The sequence below is a fragment of the Fukomys damarensis genome, unplaced genomic scaffold (genome assembly GCF_012274545.1).
Source record: "Fukomys damarensis isolate Sample0158 unplaced genomic scaffold, DMR_v1.0_HiC HiC_scaffold_23, whole genome shotgun sequence".
Taxonomy (NCBI): domain Eukaryota; kingdom Metazoa; phylum Chordata; class Mammalia; order Rodentia; family Bathyergidae; genus Fukomys; species Fukomys damarensis.
In genome coordinates this window covers 50,388,762-50,405,270 of record NW_022900935.1, presented here as the reverse complement: position 1 = coordinate 50,405,270, position 16,509 = coordinate 50,388,762, and the positions used below count along the sequence as shown (strand labels likewise).

The 16,509-nt window shown below is 39.9% G+C and overlaps 1 protein-coding gene across 3 annotated transcripts in view; it reads right to left on the bottom strand.

The window, feature by feature from the left end:
- Positions 1-240: 240 nt before the first annotated feature.
- The window catches only part of Cep95 (centrosomal protein 95), a 30,248-nt gene continuing 13,979 nt past the window's right edge, over positions 241-16,509 (bottom strand). The window contains exons 7-21 of one of the 3 annotated variants that reach the window (XM_010616775.3): positions 15,275-15,406; positions 13,694-13,887; positions 10,924-11,036; positions 10,616-10,745; positions 9,913-10,063; positions 9,073-9,212; positions 8,089-8,178; positions 6,571-6,700; positions 5,610-5,779; positions 5,449-5,523; positions 4,217-4,369; positions 3,381-3,527; positions 3,035-3,106; positions 2,562-2,753; positions 241-857 (exon numbers count right to left, since the gene is read on the bottom strand). In XM_010616775.3, coding sequence (XP_010615077.1) covers positions 2,577-2,753; positions 3,035-3,106; positions 3,381-3,527; positions 4,217-4,369; positions 5,449-5,523; positions 5,610-5,779; positions 6,571-6,700; positions 8,089-8,178; positions 9,073-9,212; positions 9,913-10,063; positions 10,616-10,745; positions 10,924-11,036; positions 13,694-13,887; positions 15,275-15,406 — 1,874 coding nt within the window. In that variant the 3' untranslated portion in view covers positions 241-857; positions 2,562-2,576. Of the gene's footprint in view, positions 858-2,463; positions 2,754-3,034; positions 3,107-3,380; positions 3,528-4,216; positions 4,370-5,448; positions 5,524-5,609; positions 5,780-6,570; positions 6,701-8,088; positions 8,179-9,072; positions 9,213-9,912; positions 10,064-10,615; positions 10,746-10,923; positions 11,037-13,693; positions 13,888-15,274; positions 15,407-16,509 lie in introns of those variants that run through there. The other 2 variants (XM_033767873.1, XM_033767872.1) reach the window with 2 other exon arrangements.

Below are 16,509 nucleotides of genomic sequence, written 5' to 3'. Positions count from 1 at the left end.
TGCAGTACAGAAGTGAGTTTCAGAGGGCCTTATTTCTTGGTGTAAAGAGTTTTTAAATAGTACTGTGTATAGTGTACATTGTTTTGCACATAGTTTGTTGCCCTGAATGGATTTATTTTTTTAAGTCTCTTTTATATTTACAGTCCAAAGCACAAGCTTCTCTTCTTTTAAATGCAGTATAATTTGCTTTATTTTACAACACTAAATTTGCTTTCAACTTCTGGTGCATTGGACTGTCTGCACTGGTGAGTTAGATGCTTCTGGCCACCTTCAGTTTGGTAGAGCAGCTCTTTCTGCTTCTGTCTTTAAGCTGCAGCTTACAGCCAACAGGTACCATTTGTGGTATTCAACATTCTTATGGTAGGATGGTGGTGATTGTACCAAATGCTGAATTGTTTTATTTCTAGATGTAATTAGTTCACTTTATGTAATATTCTTCCTTCTCTCAAACTGACTTTAAAAACAAAGTTTTATCATTTTCATTGTATTTGTATTTATTACAGAGTGTTTTAGCTTTGACGTTTTGTATTTTCACCAAGTTGTTACATGAGCTTTATCAATAACATCTGTATAAATGGTTTTTAAGAATTAACTATGTACGCGCCCATGCCGAAGTTGAGCAATAAAAATGAATGCTGTTTGCACTACCACAGCATCAAAGTTTTTAAAGAATATCGAGTTTGTAGTGAATTGTTTTGGAAAACAATAGATTGGTTCTATAGTGAGAGGCTGAACAATACTTGCCTTCCCCAGCTGATGACTTTGTCCATCAGAGCTTCAGAGAGGTCAGGGACCCTTTCTGTCTCCAGCTTGAGCAGGAAGGTGCCTGTTTCTCCTGCCATGGCGCCTGTTGGCAGCTGTGTCAAGAAAGATGGGATTTCTGAAGCCAGTCTGGATTTAGAGGGGAAGAATGATATGGTTCCAAAACTACTCTGTAACCAGATCTGTTAAGGATGTGAGGGTAGAGTTATAGCAGGGCCCTCACATTTTCCAGCCCTGCCATGGTGCTGAGCAGCTAAACCCTCAAAATGAAAAGGAGAAATCAGTTATATTTTCCCTAGCAGCTATATAGACTTTAAGGTTTATGATTCACAATTCTGCATCTAGAATACAGGATAGAGGAGGCAATTACGTAGTTTAACAATCTTAGCAAACTAGACAGTCCAAATTTTAAAGTTAAATTTACTTTCTTCAAAAGGTATTTGCCCTAAATAGGACCAACAAATACCTATTTTTTCCTGTGTGCCAGGCTCTATACAGGCTGTGAGGTATAGAGCTTTGAATAGCTGTTAGAAAACTGAACTTCCAAACTAATATTTCCAGCCTGTATTTCAGCAAAGACCAAATCCAAACCCAAGGACTCAAAACCCAAGATTGAATATGGCAAAGTCAGTCATGATGGGATCATCCACCTCAGCAAGTCTCTGAATCCCAGACCTAACACTTGGTTTTACTTGGGACGCTCAAGAAGGAAGGTAACAAATTTGAGGCAACTTGGGAAGCTTCTGTCTCTAAATAAAGGGCTGGAAGTGTACAGCTCAGTAGTAGAGCACTTGCTTAGCATGTGCAATGCATGGGTTCGATCCCGTCACGCAAGTGGGTACACACGCACACACACACACACAAACAATTTTGCTTTGGGAGCAAAGAGAAAGGGATCTTTGCCAGGTGGCCCAGTCTCCTGTCAGCTGCCAGTCTGCAGAGGGCAGCACTTGAAACCGTAATAGTCAATCCAGTGGCCCGCTCTAGGGCAGTACCATCTCACCTTGAAGCCTCCTTGGGCCTCTCACCACTTGTAACCTCCTCCTCCTGCTCCTCTCTGCACGCTGTCACGTGAGCCCCCACCTGCTTGCTGTCCTGTTGTGGTACCCTCTTATCTATCCCTGGCCTTGAGCAGCAAGGTCCCCATATCCTCAGTGGCTCTGAAACTTGCCTCCGACTCCTGGTTTTCACTGCTGAGTTTTCTTTCTAGTATTCCCCCGACCAGGGAAGGGTTGGTATACTGTTGCCCACTTTCCAATCCCCCTGTGCTCCTTTGACATGCAAACCTTTAGCCTCCTCGCTGCCCTCTTATTACACAGAAGCCAAAATGCATAAATGTCTCCCATCTTCCCAGTCATCTGAGAGACCTGCACATGTGATAATATATAGTCAAAGTTCAACCCTAAGGCCCCCTCTAAAGACTAGGCCACATTTCTCACTTTTCTCTCAATGTGGTTTTTCTGAGGGGAGGGGGATTTGGACTCAAGCAAGACCTGCTTTATCACAAATATGACTTAAGGATATGTGCCTTTATTCCCCTTTACCCAGGTACTTTTATTATTTTTTTGTACCAGGAATCAAACTCAGGTTCTTGCACTTGCAAAGCAGGCGGCAGAACCACTAAGCTTAATCCCTAGCCCTCCCAGGTTTTAGGTTATAAATTTAAAACAGCTCTAAGAAAAATTTTTATTTTAAAAATTGTAAGTATTGGAATGAATACATAGATATGGCATTTAAAAATCACTCTTTTGGTTTAGACTGTTTACTGGTGCAATTCTAGCTCTGCCCAGAACCATCACCTGTCAAGTCGGGCCTCATGGGAAGGGACGGTTACTGTACTGAAAGGAAGCCAGCTGTAGCCGAGCTCTGAAGCGCTCGACTTCCAACTCCCGGAAGAAAGCATCATCGTCATTCTGCGTTATCACGTTCCGCAGTTGCTGGATTTCTTTCTCCATCTTAGATCTCAGTTCTCGCTTCACCTTATGTAACGTCTGAAAGAGAACTCATGTTATCCTACTATTCACAGCATTTATCTAGGCCCTCATCTATTTTTATTCCCTCTTCCCCTTCCAGCTTAACCAGCTCCTGCAATAATTTTAATAATTTAGAAGTAGTTCTTACAGAGACCAGAACAGGTAAACTTAAATCTCAGATAAATGTCTTGGATTACAGATGGATTTTATTAGTTTTCTCTACATCCCATTAACACTTATAATACAATTGTTTTCTATTTCCTACAAATGCAAATAAATTACTTCTATCCTGTTATTACCTGGGCCTGGGCTTTCTCTCTGGCTTTGAGTTCCTGACGTTCCTGTGATATGGCTTCTGCCAGCAATGAAAACTGTTCATAGGGAAGAAAAAAATCAAACCTTACACACTTAGTGTTTTAGGGAGTTTTTATATTTGTTGCTCATAGGCTTAAAATATTTTATCTTAATGGAAACAGGGCAATATAGTATTCTATGACCAAGAACTAGCTTACATTTAGTCTTAAAAATGGGGTCACTTTGGGCTGCAAAGTCCCAGTTAACATGTGGAGGTTTAGTATCAGCACACTAAGCAGACTTCTGACGGGTGTTCAGATCAAGCACATTCTAAAGGGAGCAAGAGCCCACCTGGTCCTTATAGTAGTTTTCCATTGAGTCCAGTTCATTCTGGTGCTGCCTTTTTTCTTCATCTCGCTTTTCTTTGGCATAGTTTCTTAGATCTTGTAATCTTTGCTTCTGAATTTGTAAACCTTCTTCAAATAGCTTCTTAAATATCTGTCAGTTATATAATCATAAAGGTGAATGTATGCTGAACTATCACTATACTGAACTAAATGAACAGTATTTTAGTCAATTAAAGGTTTAGACTGTATTTCACAAAGATTTTTAAAAATCAGTTAATTCAGATATTCACAGCTGGGTGTGATAGTGCATGCCTGTAATCCCAGCACTTGGGAGGCTGCACGATGATGCCTGTGAGTTCAGGGCCAGCCTAAGCCACAGAGCAAGACCCTGTTTCAAAAACAATTCACATACCATGATAATTATCCCTTTTAAAATACATATTTCAGGGCAACCCATTCAGGACCCTTCCTGTCTCCCAGGAGCTATTCTTATTCTCCATTTGTATTCCCTACTTGTATTCCCCATCAAATCTTCCTACTCTTTAAAATTTTATAGATCTAGATATATCTGTATCTTTCAGGCAGGGTGTAGTGGCACATTCCTATAATCCCAGCACTCGGGTAGCTAAGGCAGGAGGATGAATGCAAGTTGAAGGCCAGCCTGAACTTCATGGTGAGACCTTGTCTCCAAAAAAAAAAAAAAAAGTGTGTGTGTGTGTGTGTGTGTGTATAATTCTAGCTGTATTTGGATTCTGGATGCAAGCTGAGATGAGTCAGAGCGGTCCTGAGAGATAATAGACAAACTCACTATAAATGGGATGGCAGAGTGTCTACACTTACCATTTCTTCCCGGGTCCTCATTCTCATCATTTTTGCACGCAGCTGAACTCTGTAATCATCATAGTATTTACGGGCATGAACAATTTGCTGACGATTTTCTTTTATCTTTGATTGGGTCAACCTTTGTCTACGAATGCGGTCCCTAAAGTCTTGCTAGGAATGGGGAAGGGAAGAAAGGGACATATGGAGAAGAGAGGAAAACACAAGTCTTAATTTCATTCTCATCTTCCCAGCCAGCCACACAGGCTCAGTGGCCTCCTGCCTGGGTACAGAGTAAGACCACCAGCCCCCAGGATCCCTTCAGGCTTTCGGCTTCATTGGCTTCATCACCTCAGTCTGAACAGCAGCACTGACAAGTTCCCGATCCTACAGAAAAACAGTCCACACCCCGAACAGTCCACTCTGAGGTCCTAATTTCCCCACTCCAGCATAGGGCACAGGCTCCACTCAGTAACAGTTTAACAGGAGTGGAAAAATACCATGCTGTGACTTTCAAGCAAAGCTTGGGTTGTCACAAGTATTTAAATAGGCCAAAACTACAGAAATTAGACAGTATCTGACCAACAGAAGGAAATGAGGTCATCACATAAAGCCTCCAGCTCTGGTGTTCAGGGTCTTCTCCCACACCACATACAGCTGATGTAGAGTTCTCAAGGCTCATCTACTCACTAATCAGTGAGGAGGTTCGTACATTTCTTCCTTGGGCAGATTCTCCAACTTCTGTCATCTCCCTTCGCTATACTTACAGAGACTAATATGCTAATTATGCCGTCCAACCTGGGAAAGACAGGAGATGGCAAAAATACTAAACTACAACCACTTAGCACCTAGAAGGGGCTGCGGAGATTCAGAGATGCAACTGGAGAACAATCTCAGTTGCACTCCTTGCCTATGGCGAGATCCAGGACAGGTTACTCAACATTTTTCATTGCATAAAAATCATATTCTGTGATTTGTCACTATAAAAACTAAATAAATGAAAATGGTCCTAAAGTACTATCACTTCCTCCTCTCATCGATTTTGGTTAAAGCCCCACATGCTTCCTCAGGTGAGTATTAATCCAGGTACACAGATAAAGGAAATGAATACAACTTCCAAGTTCAGAATTACAATTCCCGGGCCGGGGATTTAGCTCAGTGGTTCGGTGGCCTGTCTCGCAAGCACAAGGACCCGAGTTCAATCCCCGGTACCAAAAAAAAGAATTACAATTCCCAACTTGCTCTTAACATACCAGTCTCTTGTTATGTTCATACTCTTTCTTGACAAGGGCAGTAAGGAGGTCATGCCTTCTCAGGGCTTCTTCTATCTTTACGGGCAACACAAGGCAAGTAGGTTAATAATGTTGTTCGAGGAGTTTCCCCTTTCTTATACTTCAAACTAACAGTAACTTACTTCATCCCGGAGTTTCTTCTTTGATCGATTTTCTCTACATGCATCGTTTTTGAGCTGTTCAATATGTGCAATTTGCTGTTTCCACATTTTGCTTAGTGTTGGGCCAGAGACATAGAGAAATGGAAACTGCTCCAGCATCAGGGGCAGCAGACTGTGTTCATTTACTTTCACTGCAAGGGAACGTGAGAGGCTTTGATCTGACACACATGCCAGCGAGAACTCTCACCTCCCCTTCCTGATGGACCAAAGTTTCATCTAAGATATGCAGTGCTGATCCTGAAAAGAACCATTCTACGTGTTCTTATTGTATGTGTTCCTTCTTTGATGAGTGCAGGCCAACTACTGGTAGAGATGAAGATAGCTCAACAGTTCGAACTGATCACACTGGTCCTAAGAGCTGCAACCTAACTGCTCAGCCACCACAGGGCCTGTGCACAGATGCTTCCCTTAGGCTAACAGAGAACTGCTCAGCCCTCCAGGAGGCAGGCACTTAGCTCTAAAGAGATGGAGCTGGAAGGCCAGAAGTCTCTGGGGATATCTGGAAGCCCCGCATTTCGTATGACCTTGTTTTCTTGTAACAAGACCCTAACATTCACTGGCTCCAACTCTCAATATATAAGAAACCCAACAGGCCATCTCCCTGCCTTGGAGCATTCTTTGCATTCTATCAAACTCCTAGAAATTAAAAAACGGCATCCAGCCTGAGTGAACAGAGCTCAAGCTGGAGCAGCAGGCAGGAGCTCTGGCATTCGGGTGTCAACATTCGGGCCTCCCTAAGGTAATTCCTTATTTAAGAATTTTAGCTCTTTACACAAAACCAGCCATATGGCAGTGACTTTTAAAGAAGGAACTTTCTGCTACTAACTGGTAGATGTTAGTTTTCAGTGCTGTGTCCTTGGAATGCAGCATATACTTTCAAAGGATGCCAGTTTTCTGTAAAGTACAACTTTGTGGTTCTTACTTGGAGCTGCTTTATTTGGCTTCGGAAGGCCGCCTCTGGGACTCTGAACTGTGGTTTTTCTAGAGGAAATCTTCCAGGGCTGACTGTGTTTTGGAGTTCCTTTATGAACAGCTTCTGTGTATATTTTTTCCTTAGAAGCACATATAAAACAATGGAAATGAGAAAAGGTCTAACAACTTTTTTAATACCTAATCTTAAATATCACATCTTGATAAAAACAGCTAACATCCCTAGCAAAATGAGCCTACTTCAAATTTCTAAAATGTGGTTAGTGTTCATCTACACTAAAGTACAGACATTTTTTGGCCTCTGGAATCCCTTGGAATTTGAAAAAGCTTTGGATCTTTTTCCAGTTTCAGTCACCATAGTCCCACACCCTAAACACAAGTACTATTAATGTGATGTGCTTGTTTCCTTGACAACTTTTCTCAAGTAGACTAACAAAATTCTCAAGCAACTACACAATAAGCTTAGATGTTAACTCTTCTGTACTCTGTAACTGGTTTTGCTGATTAATATTTTAGAATAAGCATTTCCCCATGCTTTCCCTTAGTTTCTGTAAGCCATTATTTTAAAAACAATGAAAATTTTTACTTTGGGTTTCTTTTTTTGAGATAGGTTCTCATTATGTAGACCAGGCTGGTCTCGAACTCTCAGTGATCCTCTTGACTCAGCCTCCTGAGTGCTGGGATTACGGGTGTGTGCCACCACACTGGGCTACTTTGGGTTTAATCAGGTATAAAATATTTGGGGTTCTCTGTCTCCTCTTACTCTCTTTTTGTTTTGTTTTGTTTTGTTGTACTGGGGATTGAACCCAGGACCTTTGTAGTGAGCTATATCTCCAGCCCTTTTTGTGAGACAAGGTCCCACTGTGTGTGTGTGTGTGTGTGTGTGTGTGTGGTTCAGGCTTACACTAAACTCAATATGAGTAGTCTCAAAGTTGCAGTGACCCCTTAGTCTCCTCCAGAGTGCTGGAATTACAGGCATGCACCACCACGCCTAGCTTCTCTTACTGCCTTTTACCTTTGTCAGAGAAGGCCATTTTTTTAACCCCCTGGTGAATTGCTAGGGAGTAGAAACCCTGTAATTGATGGAAGCTTTAGGCAGAGGGAAAAACACTAATAGTATTCTTTGGGACCATTTTTTCCGGTATCAGTGACTCAAGTATTCTATGAATAAAAGAAAATTCTAAGCCGGGTGTGGTGGCACACACCTGTAATCCCAGCACTCGAGGCTGAGGCAGGAGGATCCCTGTGAGTTCGAGGGCAGTCTCAACTACACAGTGAGACCCTGTCTCAAAAAAAAAAAAAAAAAAAAAAAAAAAAAAAAAATTCTAAAAAAAAAAAAAAAAAAAAAAAAAAAGAAAAGAAAATTCTACATCATGATATGAAATCTGAACTTTTCCTGAACAACTGATGATTAAAATCCTATTGGTCCCTTTTTCTTTCACAAAGATCCTCCTGATACTTTCTACTGATCTGATCTCATGCATTTATTACAGCGAAGACTTTTACCCACTATTTCCTCCTCCTCATTTATCCCTTGAGGACCAATATTCTCTTGAACTTTATTTCTTCTTAGTTCCCTTTCAAATGCTTCAGTTAATGCCTAGAGAGGAAAATGTCACATTAGTTAGTCATTAAAGACATGTACAAGTGAAAATGAAGGAAAATAATCACCTAGGATCCTGTCACCAAGTATGAAGCTCATTCACTTAAACAAAAATTCATTTCAGCTCTGTATTATAAAGACACAATTTTGACTGTGTAACTGGGATATAAAATGAAATTTTACATTATGTGTTTTTTTGTTGCTGTTGTTCTCAAGGGTTTTGTAATTATTGTGACACTCCCAAGTGGAAATCACATGCCTAGTTACATACTGAGCTAGTAACTGTTCTAAGACATCCTTCTGAAGTAACTTCAGTTTTCACCATTACAAATACTACATTATAAAATCTACAGCAGGGCCGGGGATTTAGCTCAGTGGTTCCACCGCCTGCCTCACAAGTGCAAGGACCCGAGTTCGATCCCCAGTACCAAAAAACAAAAACAAAATCTACAGCAGACAACTTAAGTGTTCTGAATTCATTCAATATTTCAAAATCCCTGTCCCACAGAAGAAAGTTTTTTGTGATAATCACACCAGTCTTCTTAATGAGCCCTTTTCTCATCTCCTATCTCCAGTGGCCCATTACATTCAGTCCATCTTAAATTTTCTTAATCTCTGAAAGTGTCTCTAAAATACCAACCCACCGTGATCTCCTTTTTCTTAATCCACTGGAACACTGAACTATATCTGACCAGGTTATTTTCTTGAGAATTTCATGAGTATAATTTTATGCTCCCTAAATGGGGCATAAACTGTAACACGTATTTGTCATTCACTTAAGCATATTAAATGCATTTTAAGCCTTTCCTCAGCAGCATACTCAATGCAGCATTTGGCTGAGGGGAGGTGGAATTGCCTACTGCCCAATGATAGTCAAGAGATGAGACATACCTTTGCTTGGAACTGGCGGATGTCTCTTTCTTTTTGCTTGCGCTGTCTTTTTCTCTCTATCTGGAACTGTTTGTGTTTGTTAACAGGAGATGGAGACAGAGAATGAGACCTGAAATGTGGCCTTCTGCGCACAGAAAGTCCTACAACACAGAAAAGCCATTTATCGTTAGTTTCTGACAGCCAGAAATGTTAAGTTGGAAATCAAATACTTGGTTCTTACCAGATCCAGACAGAATGATGAATGAACTAAGTGGACTGTTTCCTAACTTGAATTTCAATCATACAGTAAGAGAGAAATGCACATAAATATGCAGTGTGTTAAGTACGTACTTACTGTATGTTCAATTTTGGACTGAATTGAACATGTGGAATGCTTGCTGTACATAGAGTTCCATGAAAAGTACTCTTGCAATAGGGGTGGCAAGCAAGCCAAGGTAAATTCTAGGTCTTGAGGACAGAATGGAACTACATATACATATCTTATAAATACTTATAAGGCATCATGCTGACAAGCAAATTAACTACATTTCCTATGGTTATGCGTTGTCTATGAAGTCTAGACCGTTCCCTTACTGATAAATGTATCAATGCGATACATTGTAAAAACTGTGTTACACCACAGCTAAAATATACACAGCATCTCTGTAAGTTTAAAAATCCTAAAACCATACAGCAGTATGTCTGGATAAGTAATATACAGTATGTTACTAGAATATAAAAACAGTGATACAAGTAAACAATACCAACTTCGGTATTTTTTCTTCCTTCTATGTATTTCTGAAATGTTTGACACAAGTCGTTCATGTGGACATCCCGTCCAGACCTCTTCAGGGGAGGTACCTGCTGGCCTTAGCTTCTTCGGTCCATACTCCACGACACTGTCACTGTGCTGAGAGAGCGCCGCCTCATCGCTGCTGTCCTCTTTCCCTCTGCTATCTTCTCTAAGGTCAGTCTTGTCTTCAGTGTGATGGCCCAGGGCACTTTTTAACATCTATTGAGAAAATTCTTTTCAACATCTTTCATTAATTTCAGCAGAATGTAAATTGGTAGAAAAGAGCAGATTAATGTTTTCCCTAATAGTCACTAGTTTTTAGATGCTTATGCATGTTTGGCCTTTTAACAGGTGGGTATCAGTGCTATGCACTAGTGAGTTCCCTTTATGACTTCCATACGGATTTAATATAGTCATTCAATGTTACTCCATTGTATTTTGGGTGAATCAATGATCAATTTTATACCAGATTTGTCTTAAATGACAAAGGGAAACTATACAAGTACATTTAAATAGTTTCACATAATCATTCGTATTAGATGATTTAGTCTTCATCACAACTGATAAATGGATAAATCTGTGCTATATTTGGTTACGTCCTAAAAGAGATCACGGTTCATGTCCTACCTGCTTCACTTCTGGAACATTTTCATAGTAACTAAGACATAACTCATGTCAGTACCTAGGCTTAGCTTTTACCTTCCATTGGGGAGCCCTGAAATTGCCTGTTAACCACAGTAATCTCAATATATATTAAAAAACAAGACTTGCCCAGTCTAGTTCAGACAGCCGTTGAGACAACTTCTCCGATACCACATGTAGTTCTTGTTCTGTTAACCTCTTTCTTGGCCTCTGGGAGGAAGGTGAATCCCACGATGAGGCTGCAGCTCTGTTTTCCTGTCTGTAATAAAAGTGACCACGTGGCATTTAAGTAGCCAGATACATGTTACAGTAACTGCAATACATACTTTAATAAATACTTCATGCTGGCTTCCACAGCTCAATTTGGGGTATATACTTTAACTTTTCAAATCCCTTTGCAAACAGACCTTAAGCACTAAAGCCTGCAGTAATGTTACCTTTTTCCTTTTGGAAGCTTCCTTGTCCTAGGGCTGAAGACTTGAGCTGGAGACATTTTTTGGTCACTTTCTTTAGGCAGCGTGGAAGTTGAAATAACTGTATCATCTGGTTCCTATTAAAAGAAAAAAGTCAATTTGGAAAGGCTACAAAAAAAGACACATAAGTCCCTTTTGGGGGGACGGAAGAGAGGACCTGTGACAAAAAGGTCCTTCAATTTCCATGTTACAATGCATTTGTCAAAATATACTGACACCCAGATGACTAGAGCAGTCTATCAACTTCTGCTCAGAGAAAAAGTGTGGCTCCAAATGCCATTCTTCTTTGTTTTTGTTGTTATCAGGGATTGAACTCAGGATCTTATGCTTTCGAGGGAGGCGCAGCAATACTGAGCAAAATCCCCAACCCCAGAATGCCATTCTAATATAAAGGCAGATGAGGGATTCTCAAACATAAAATATCAGGTGTTATCACAAGTAGAAAATATTCAAGTTATCTCTTTATAACTTGAGAATTCAGTAGGGACTGTTCAAGTTGAAACCCTTTGAACATGAAACCTCACAAAATATGAATATAAATGCTTAACTTTTTCAGTAATTTATTTCTTAACCTTATGGGGAATCTTTCTGTTTTGTTTTGGTGCTGAGGACTGTACTCAGAGCCTTGATCATGCTAAGCATACTCTCTCACTGAGCTACACTCCCAGACCCGAGGAATCTTTTAGAAAATATTGGTGATTTTTTTTTTTTTTGTACCAGGGATCAAATTCCAGCCCTTGCACTCGCAAGGCAGTGGGCGGAACCATTGAGCCAAATCCCCTGCCTCAGAAAATATTTGTGTGTAAAAGGAAACAAAATATTTCTTGTGTCAAAGAAATATTTATTGTTTAATATCTTCAGTTTCACTTCGTTATTTTCTTCTACTGAAAACTTTGTAGTAAGTAGTAACTATAGTATAACTGCATTAACTTTTAAAATGAAGCGTTAAGTGTCCAGCTCAATTTTTATTTGTTTGTTTTTTAAGACAAGTCTTGCTAAGTAGTCCATGCTGACCCTGAACTCACCATGTAGCCCAGCCTACCTTCAAACTTAGGGCGATTCTCCTGCCTCTCCTTTCAGGTGCTGATATTACAAGCGGGCACCACCCTGCCCAGCTTTGATTAATTATTTCAAGAATGACTATAATCCCAGCACTTGGGAGGCTGAGGCAGGAGGATCGCTGTGAGTTCGAGACCAGCCTGGGCTACCTAGTGAGTTCCAGGTCAGTCTCAACTACATTGTGAAATCCTGTCTCAAAAAAAAAAAAAAAAAATTATTTCAAGACTAATCTTCTCATTCTCTATAACTCAGGTGAATAAACAGAACTCTCACCAGCAATTCAGAAGCTCTTGTGCTACCCCCTCCCAATGCTACCTGCTAAAGGCAGTAATTATCCTATAACTGAATTTTTCCTTTTTATTGATCTATCTGAATAAAAGCACAGAATGTTTAAAATGATAGTCATCTAATGCTGATGATGCTTACTTCATTTTTGTACTTTTTCTTCACTGTATGAATTTTTTTGTTGTTTTACATATATTCTAGACTGACCTCAAAATTCTAACAGTCCTGCTGTAACCAGCCTCCTCCTCCCATCCCTCCTTCTCCCTACTTTTTGTTTTTGTTTTTGTTTTGTTTTGTTTTTTTGGGGGGTTTTTGAGACAGAGTCTCACTATGTAGTTGAGTGTGACCTGGAACTCACTGTGTAGCCCAGACTAGTCTCGAACTCACAGCATCCTCCTGCCTCAGCCTCCCAAGTGCTGGGATGTAATTACAGGAGTGCGCCACCACGCCTGGCTCTGGGAACAGTTTGTTTGAGAAAGTATATGAATAACTAGAACCAGGTGTTCATAAAAAATATTTTCTAATGCTCTGCTAGAGATAATCTGTAAGGAACTGTTTATTCTCATGGAAGTATTGTGCATTTATCTAACAAAAACCAAGGTTGTTGAGAGTTGGCTGCTGTTTGCCTGTGAGAGCTTCAGCCCTCTACTTACTCCTTGGCAAAACCACATTCCTGCTGTCTGGCTGTCCTTCACATTCCCAGCGACAACACTGGATAATGGAATATCAATGGATGTTTATTTTTTCATACATTCTAGTATTTTTAAATTATTTAACTGAAGACACACAAAATTCTGAAGCCAGAATACTTGAATTCAAATCCTGTCTCTTCAATTACTGTGTAACCTTAGACAAGATACTAACCTCTCTATGTGGAAAATATAGTACTTATTCCATAAATGTTTTGAGAAATAAATTATTCAACACTTGTGAGTACCTAGATCTGTGCCTAGCAAAAAATAAACATTCCGTATGGCTGGCTCCCATTTTCTTTCACTGTGGGGAGTTAGTTGGTCCATGTACATAACACATCTTAGTTCCTTTTCATCCCTTTCCCTTTCTTCCCGCTCCCTCCATATCTTGGTCCCTCCCTTCCCTTCCCTTGACATTCACCTTGTCCGTATTTTCCTAGAATACAGAAGAAGAATATGCAAGTGGAAACACGCAGTGGTAAATTTTCGGTACAATGCTATTTCATTTCATAATAGTGAAGTATGCTTGACGGTTATCCTAGCAGAGATCTCTAAATATATGGGCTTCTGGGGTTGCGGGTATAACTCCATAGTAGAGCACATACTTAGCATACACAAAGCCTTGGGTTCAAACTCTGGTACCAGAAATAGCAAGTATATGGGCTTCTACCCAACTGCAAGCATGCATTTGTACTTACCACAGAAAATGCTGTGCGCTCTCCTGCTGAATTCTTGACAGGGGAGAAGTGACTTGATCGTAAGTATTCTCTTCCTATAGGGCAGGGCGCTCGAGGCTCTGAAGGGTGGTAGGGTGGATGTAAAGGAATAGCTGCTCGGATAGGCTCCCCTAGCCTTCTAGCACTTGGAACCACACTCACAGAAGGGATTTCCGCTGGTAAGACAAATTACAGTGAATCTTATGAAATTCTAAGAGATAAATCATTTTGCATATAATATACCTAGACAGTTACTATTCACACACTAAAGCACACAAAAAATACTTAAAACAGGATATAGTCAGCCAAAAAAGTAGGCAACTAATTAAATCTGGATGAACATAATTTTTTTTGAAACAGGCTCTCACTATGAGTTCAGGCTGGCCTTGAACTCACAGTACAGTGATCCTCCTGCCTCAGCTTCCCAAGTGCTGGGATTACAGGTGTGTACTACAGTGCCTGGCAGGATGGATGTAATCTTAATGTTATTATCATCAAATTGTTCCTTTAAAAATAATGAAAACTTAGCTATCCATTAACAATGATTTTAACAATGATAATCCCATATAGAAATTGTAGAGAAAAGCAAGGACCAACAATCTGAGCACAGTAGCACATGCCTGTAATCCCAGCTACTAGTGAGACTGAGGCAAGAGGATCACAAGTTCGAGGCCAGCCTGAACAGTTTTAACAAAACTCTGCCTTAAAATAAAACTTCAGAAGGGTTGGGGATGAGCCTCACATAGTAGTGTGTGCCTATAAACCCAGCACTCTGCAAGGCTAAGGCAAAAGAATTACAAGTTTGAGTCCAGCCTAGGCAATTTAGCAAGACCCAAAAATGTAGTTCAGGGTGAGGGTACTGTGTTCAAGCCCTAGTACCAAGAGTGGCTGGGACTGTAGCTTAGTAATAGAGTGCTTGCCAAGCATGCATAGGCCTTGGGTCAAATCTTCACGTCATCAAAACATTTAAAAAAAGGAATAAAAATATTTTGTCACTTACTATTAAGTTAAAGGCCAGCAACTGATGTAAAGACTCACTGCCTTTAAAAGAATAATCAAGGTCTTTCAGAGAAGACTTAGACAATAAAATAGTGAACACAAAAAATATGTGACCAAAAACCTTCTAAATCAGCATCAGCTCATAATTAAGGGCAGACCTTTACAAATAAGATCCTACTTAAGCCGGGCATCGTGTTACATGCCTATAATCCCAACACTTGGGAGGCTGAGGCAGGAGGATCTCTGTGAGTTTGACACCAGCCTGGGCTGGTGAATTCCAGGGCAGTCTGAATTACATAATGAGACCTTGTCTCAAAAAAAAAAAAATCATACAAAACTAAAACTAAAACAAATGACAAAGTATAGCGCAACAAAAGTAAAAAAGCTAGCAGCAATACCCAATGTCCCAACCCAGCAGTAATCTAAAGAACTAAAAAAACCTGGGCCAGGGATTTAGCTCAGTGGTTCCACTGCCTTCCTTGCAAGCACAAGGTCCCGCCCGAGTTAGGTCCCTGGTACTAGGAAAAAATATGGCAAAAGAACTAATAACTCTTTACAACTCACTGTCTTCAACAAAGGATGCTGCATTCTTGAATAGAAAAAGAGATGAGGGGGGGTTTGACGTGTCTTTACATGGTTTCGAACTTGGTGAGGATAATGCTTTTTTAGGCTGTGTATCAACAGGACTTTGGGCACCTACAAAAGAAGATATTAAAGATAAATTTTTAAGCTGTCAAAATAGTTTACTAAGTATTATACTAAAAGCCAGAACAATGTTAGTCCAACTGCTTTAATACCAATTATTTTTGAATTTTGGGTTTTTTTTTTTTTTTTGGACTGGAGATCAAATTCAGGACCTCATGCTAGCCAGGCAGGTACTGTGAACACCTATTTTTAATAACTTTCAGTGTAAGATACAGTTCTGTAGCCCAGAATCCTTGATACAACTTGAAAACAAAGCTTAAAACTCTGGTTACTCTGATTTAAAAAACAGATGCCTGGGCCAGGGATTTTGCAAGTCCTAAGATCCTGGGGGGTGGGAGTGCCAGAGTTGTAGAAATGCTTAGTATTTTTTTTCTTTTAGAAATGCTTAGTATTATGTGGCCACCTTTGGGTATGAAGAGATAAGAGTTAGGGGCTATGGACAGTACCAAAATCAAAGAGTTACAGTCTAGCAAATGAAGCCTAAACTAGATGCATGTCAATATGTATGACAGTTACCTGATTTCTCATTCTAAATATAAAAGAAAACTTCCAGAAGCCCTTTTATCATATCAAACTCAAACACCATCACCAGGTATCTCTCTCAACCTTTTCTCCTTTGCCCTCATTGCAGTAAAAATTCCTCTCTTTGTAATCTGAAAACAAGTACAGGTTGAGTACCTCTTATCCAAAATGCTTGAGACCAGAAATGTTTTTGGATTGTGGGATACTTGCATATACATAATGAGCTATCATCGGAATGGAATCCAACTCATTTATATTTCATATACACTTACACAACCTCAAAGTAATTTTCTACAATATTTTCAGTGCCTGTCATTTTAACTGTGACCTGTTGTATTGGGTCAGTGTGTGATTTTCCCTTTGTGACGTCAAAAAGTTTTGGATGTTGGAGTAGTTCAGGTTTTTGGATTAGAGATGCTCAACCCAGTTTATTTTTTTCAGTTCATTTTTTTATAGTTTACCATTTTCATGGCACTTGATATCACAGAACTCATTTCTGGAATCACTGTCCCTCCAATCCTATCTAACCACTCAACTAACTACCTTCAAAACTTTTTTTTTTTTTTTTTTTT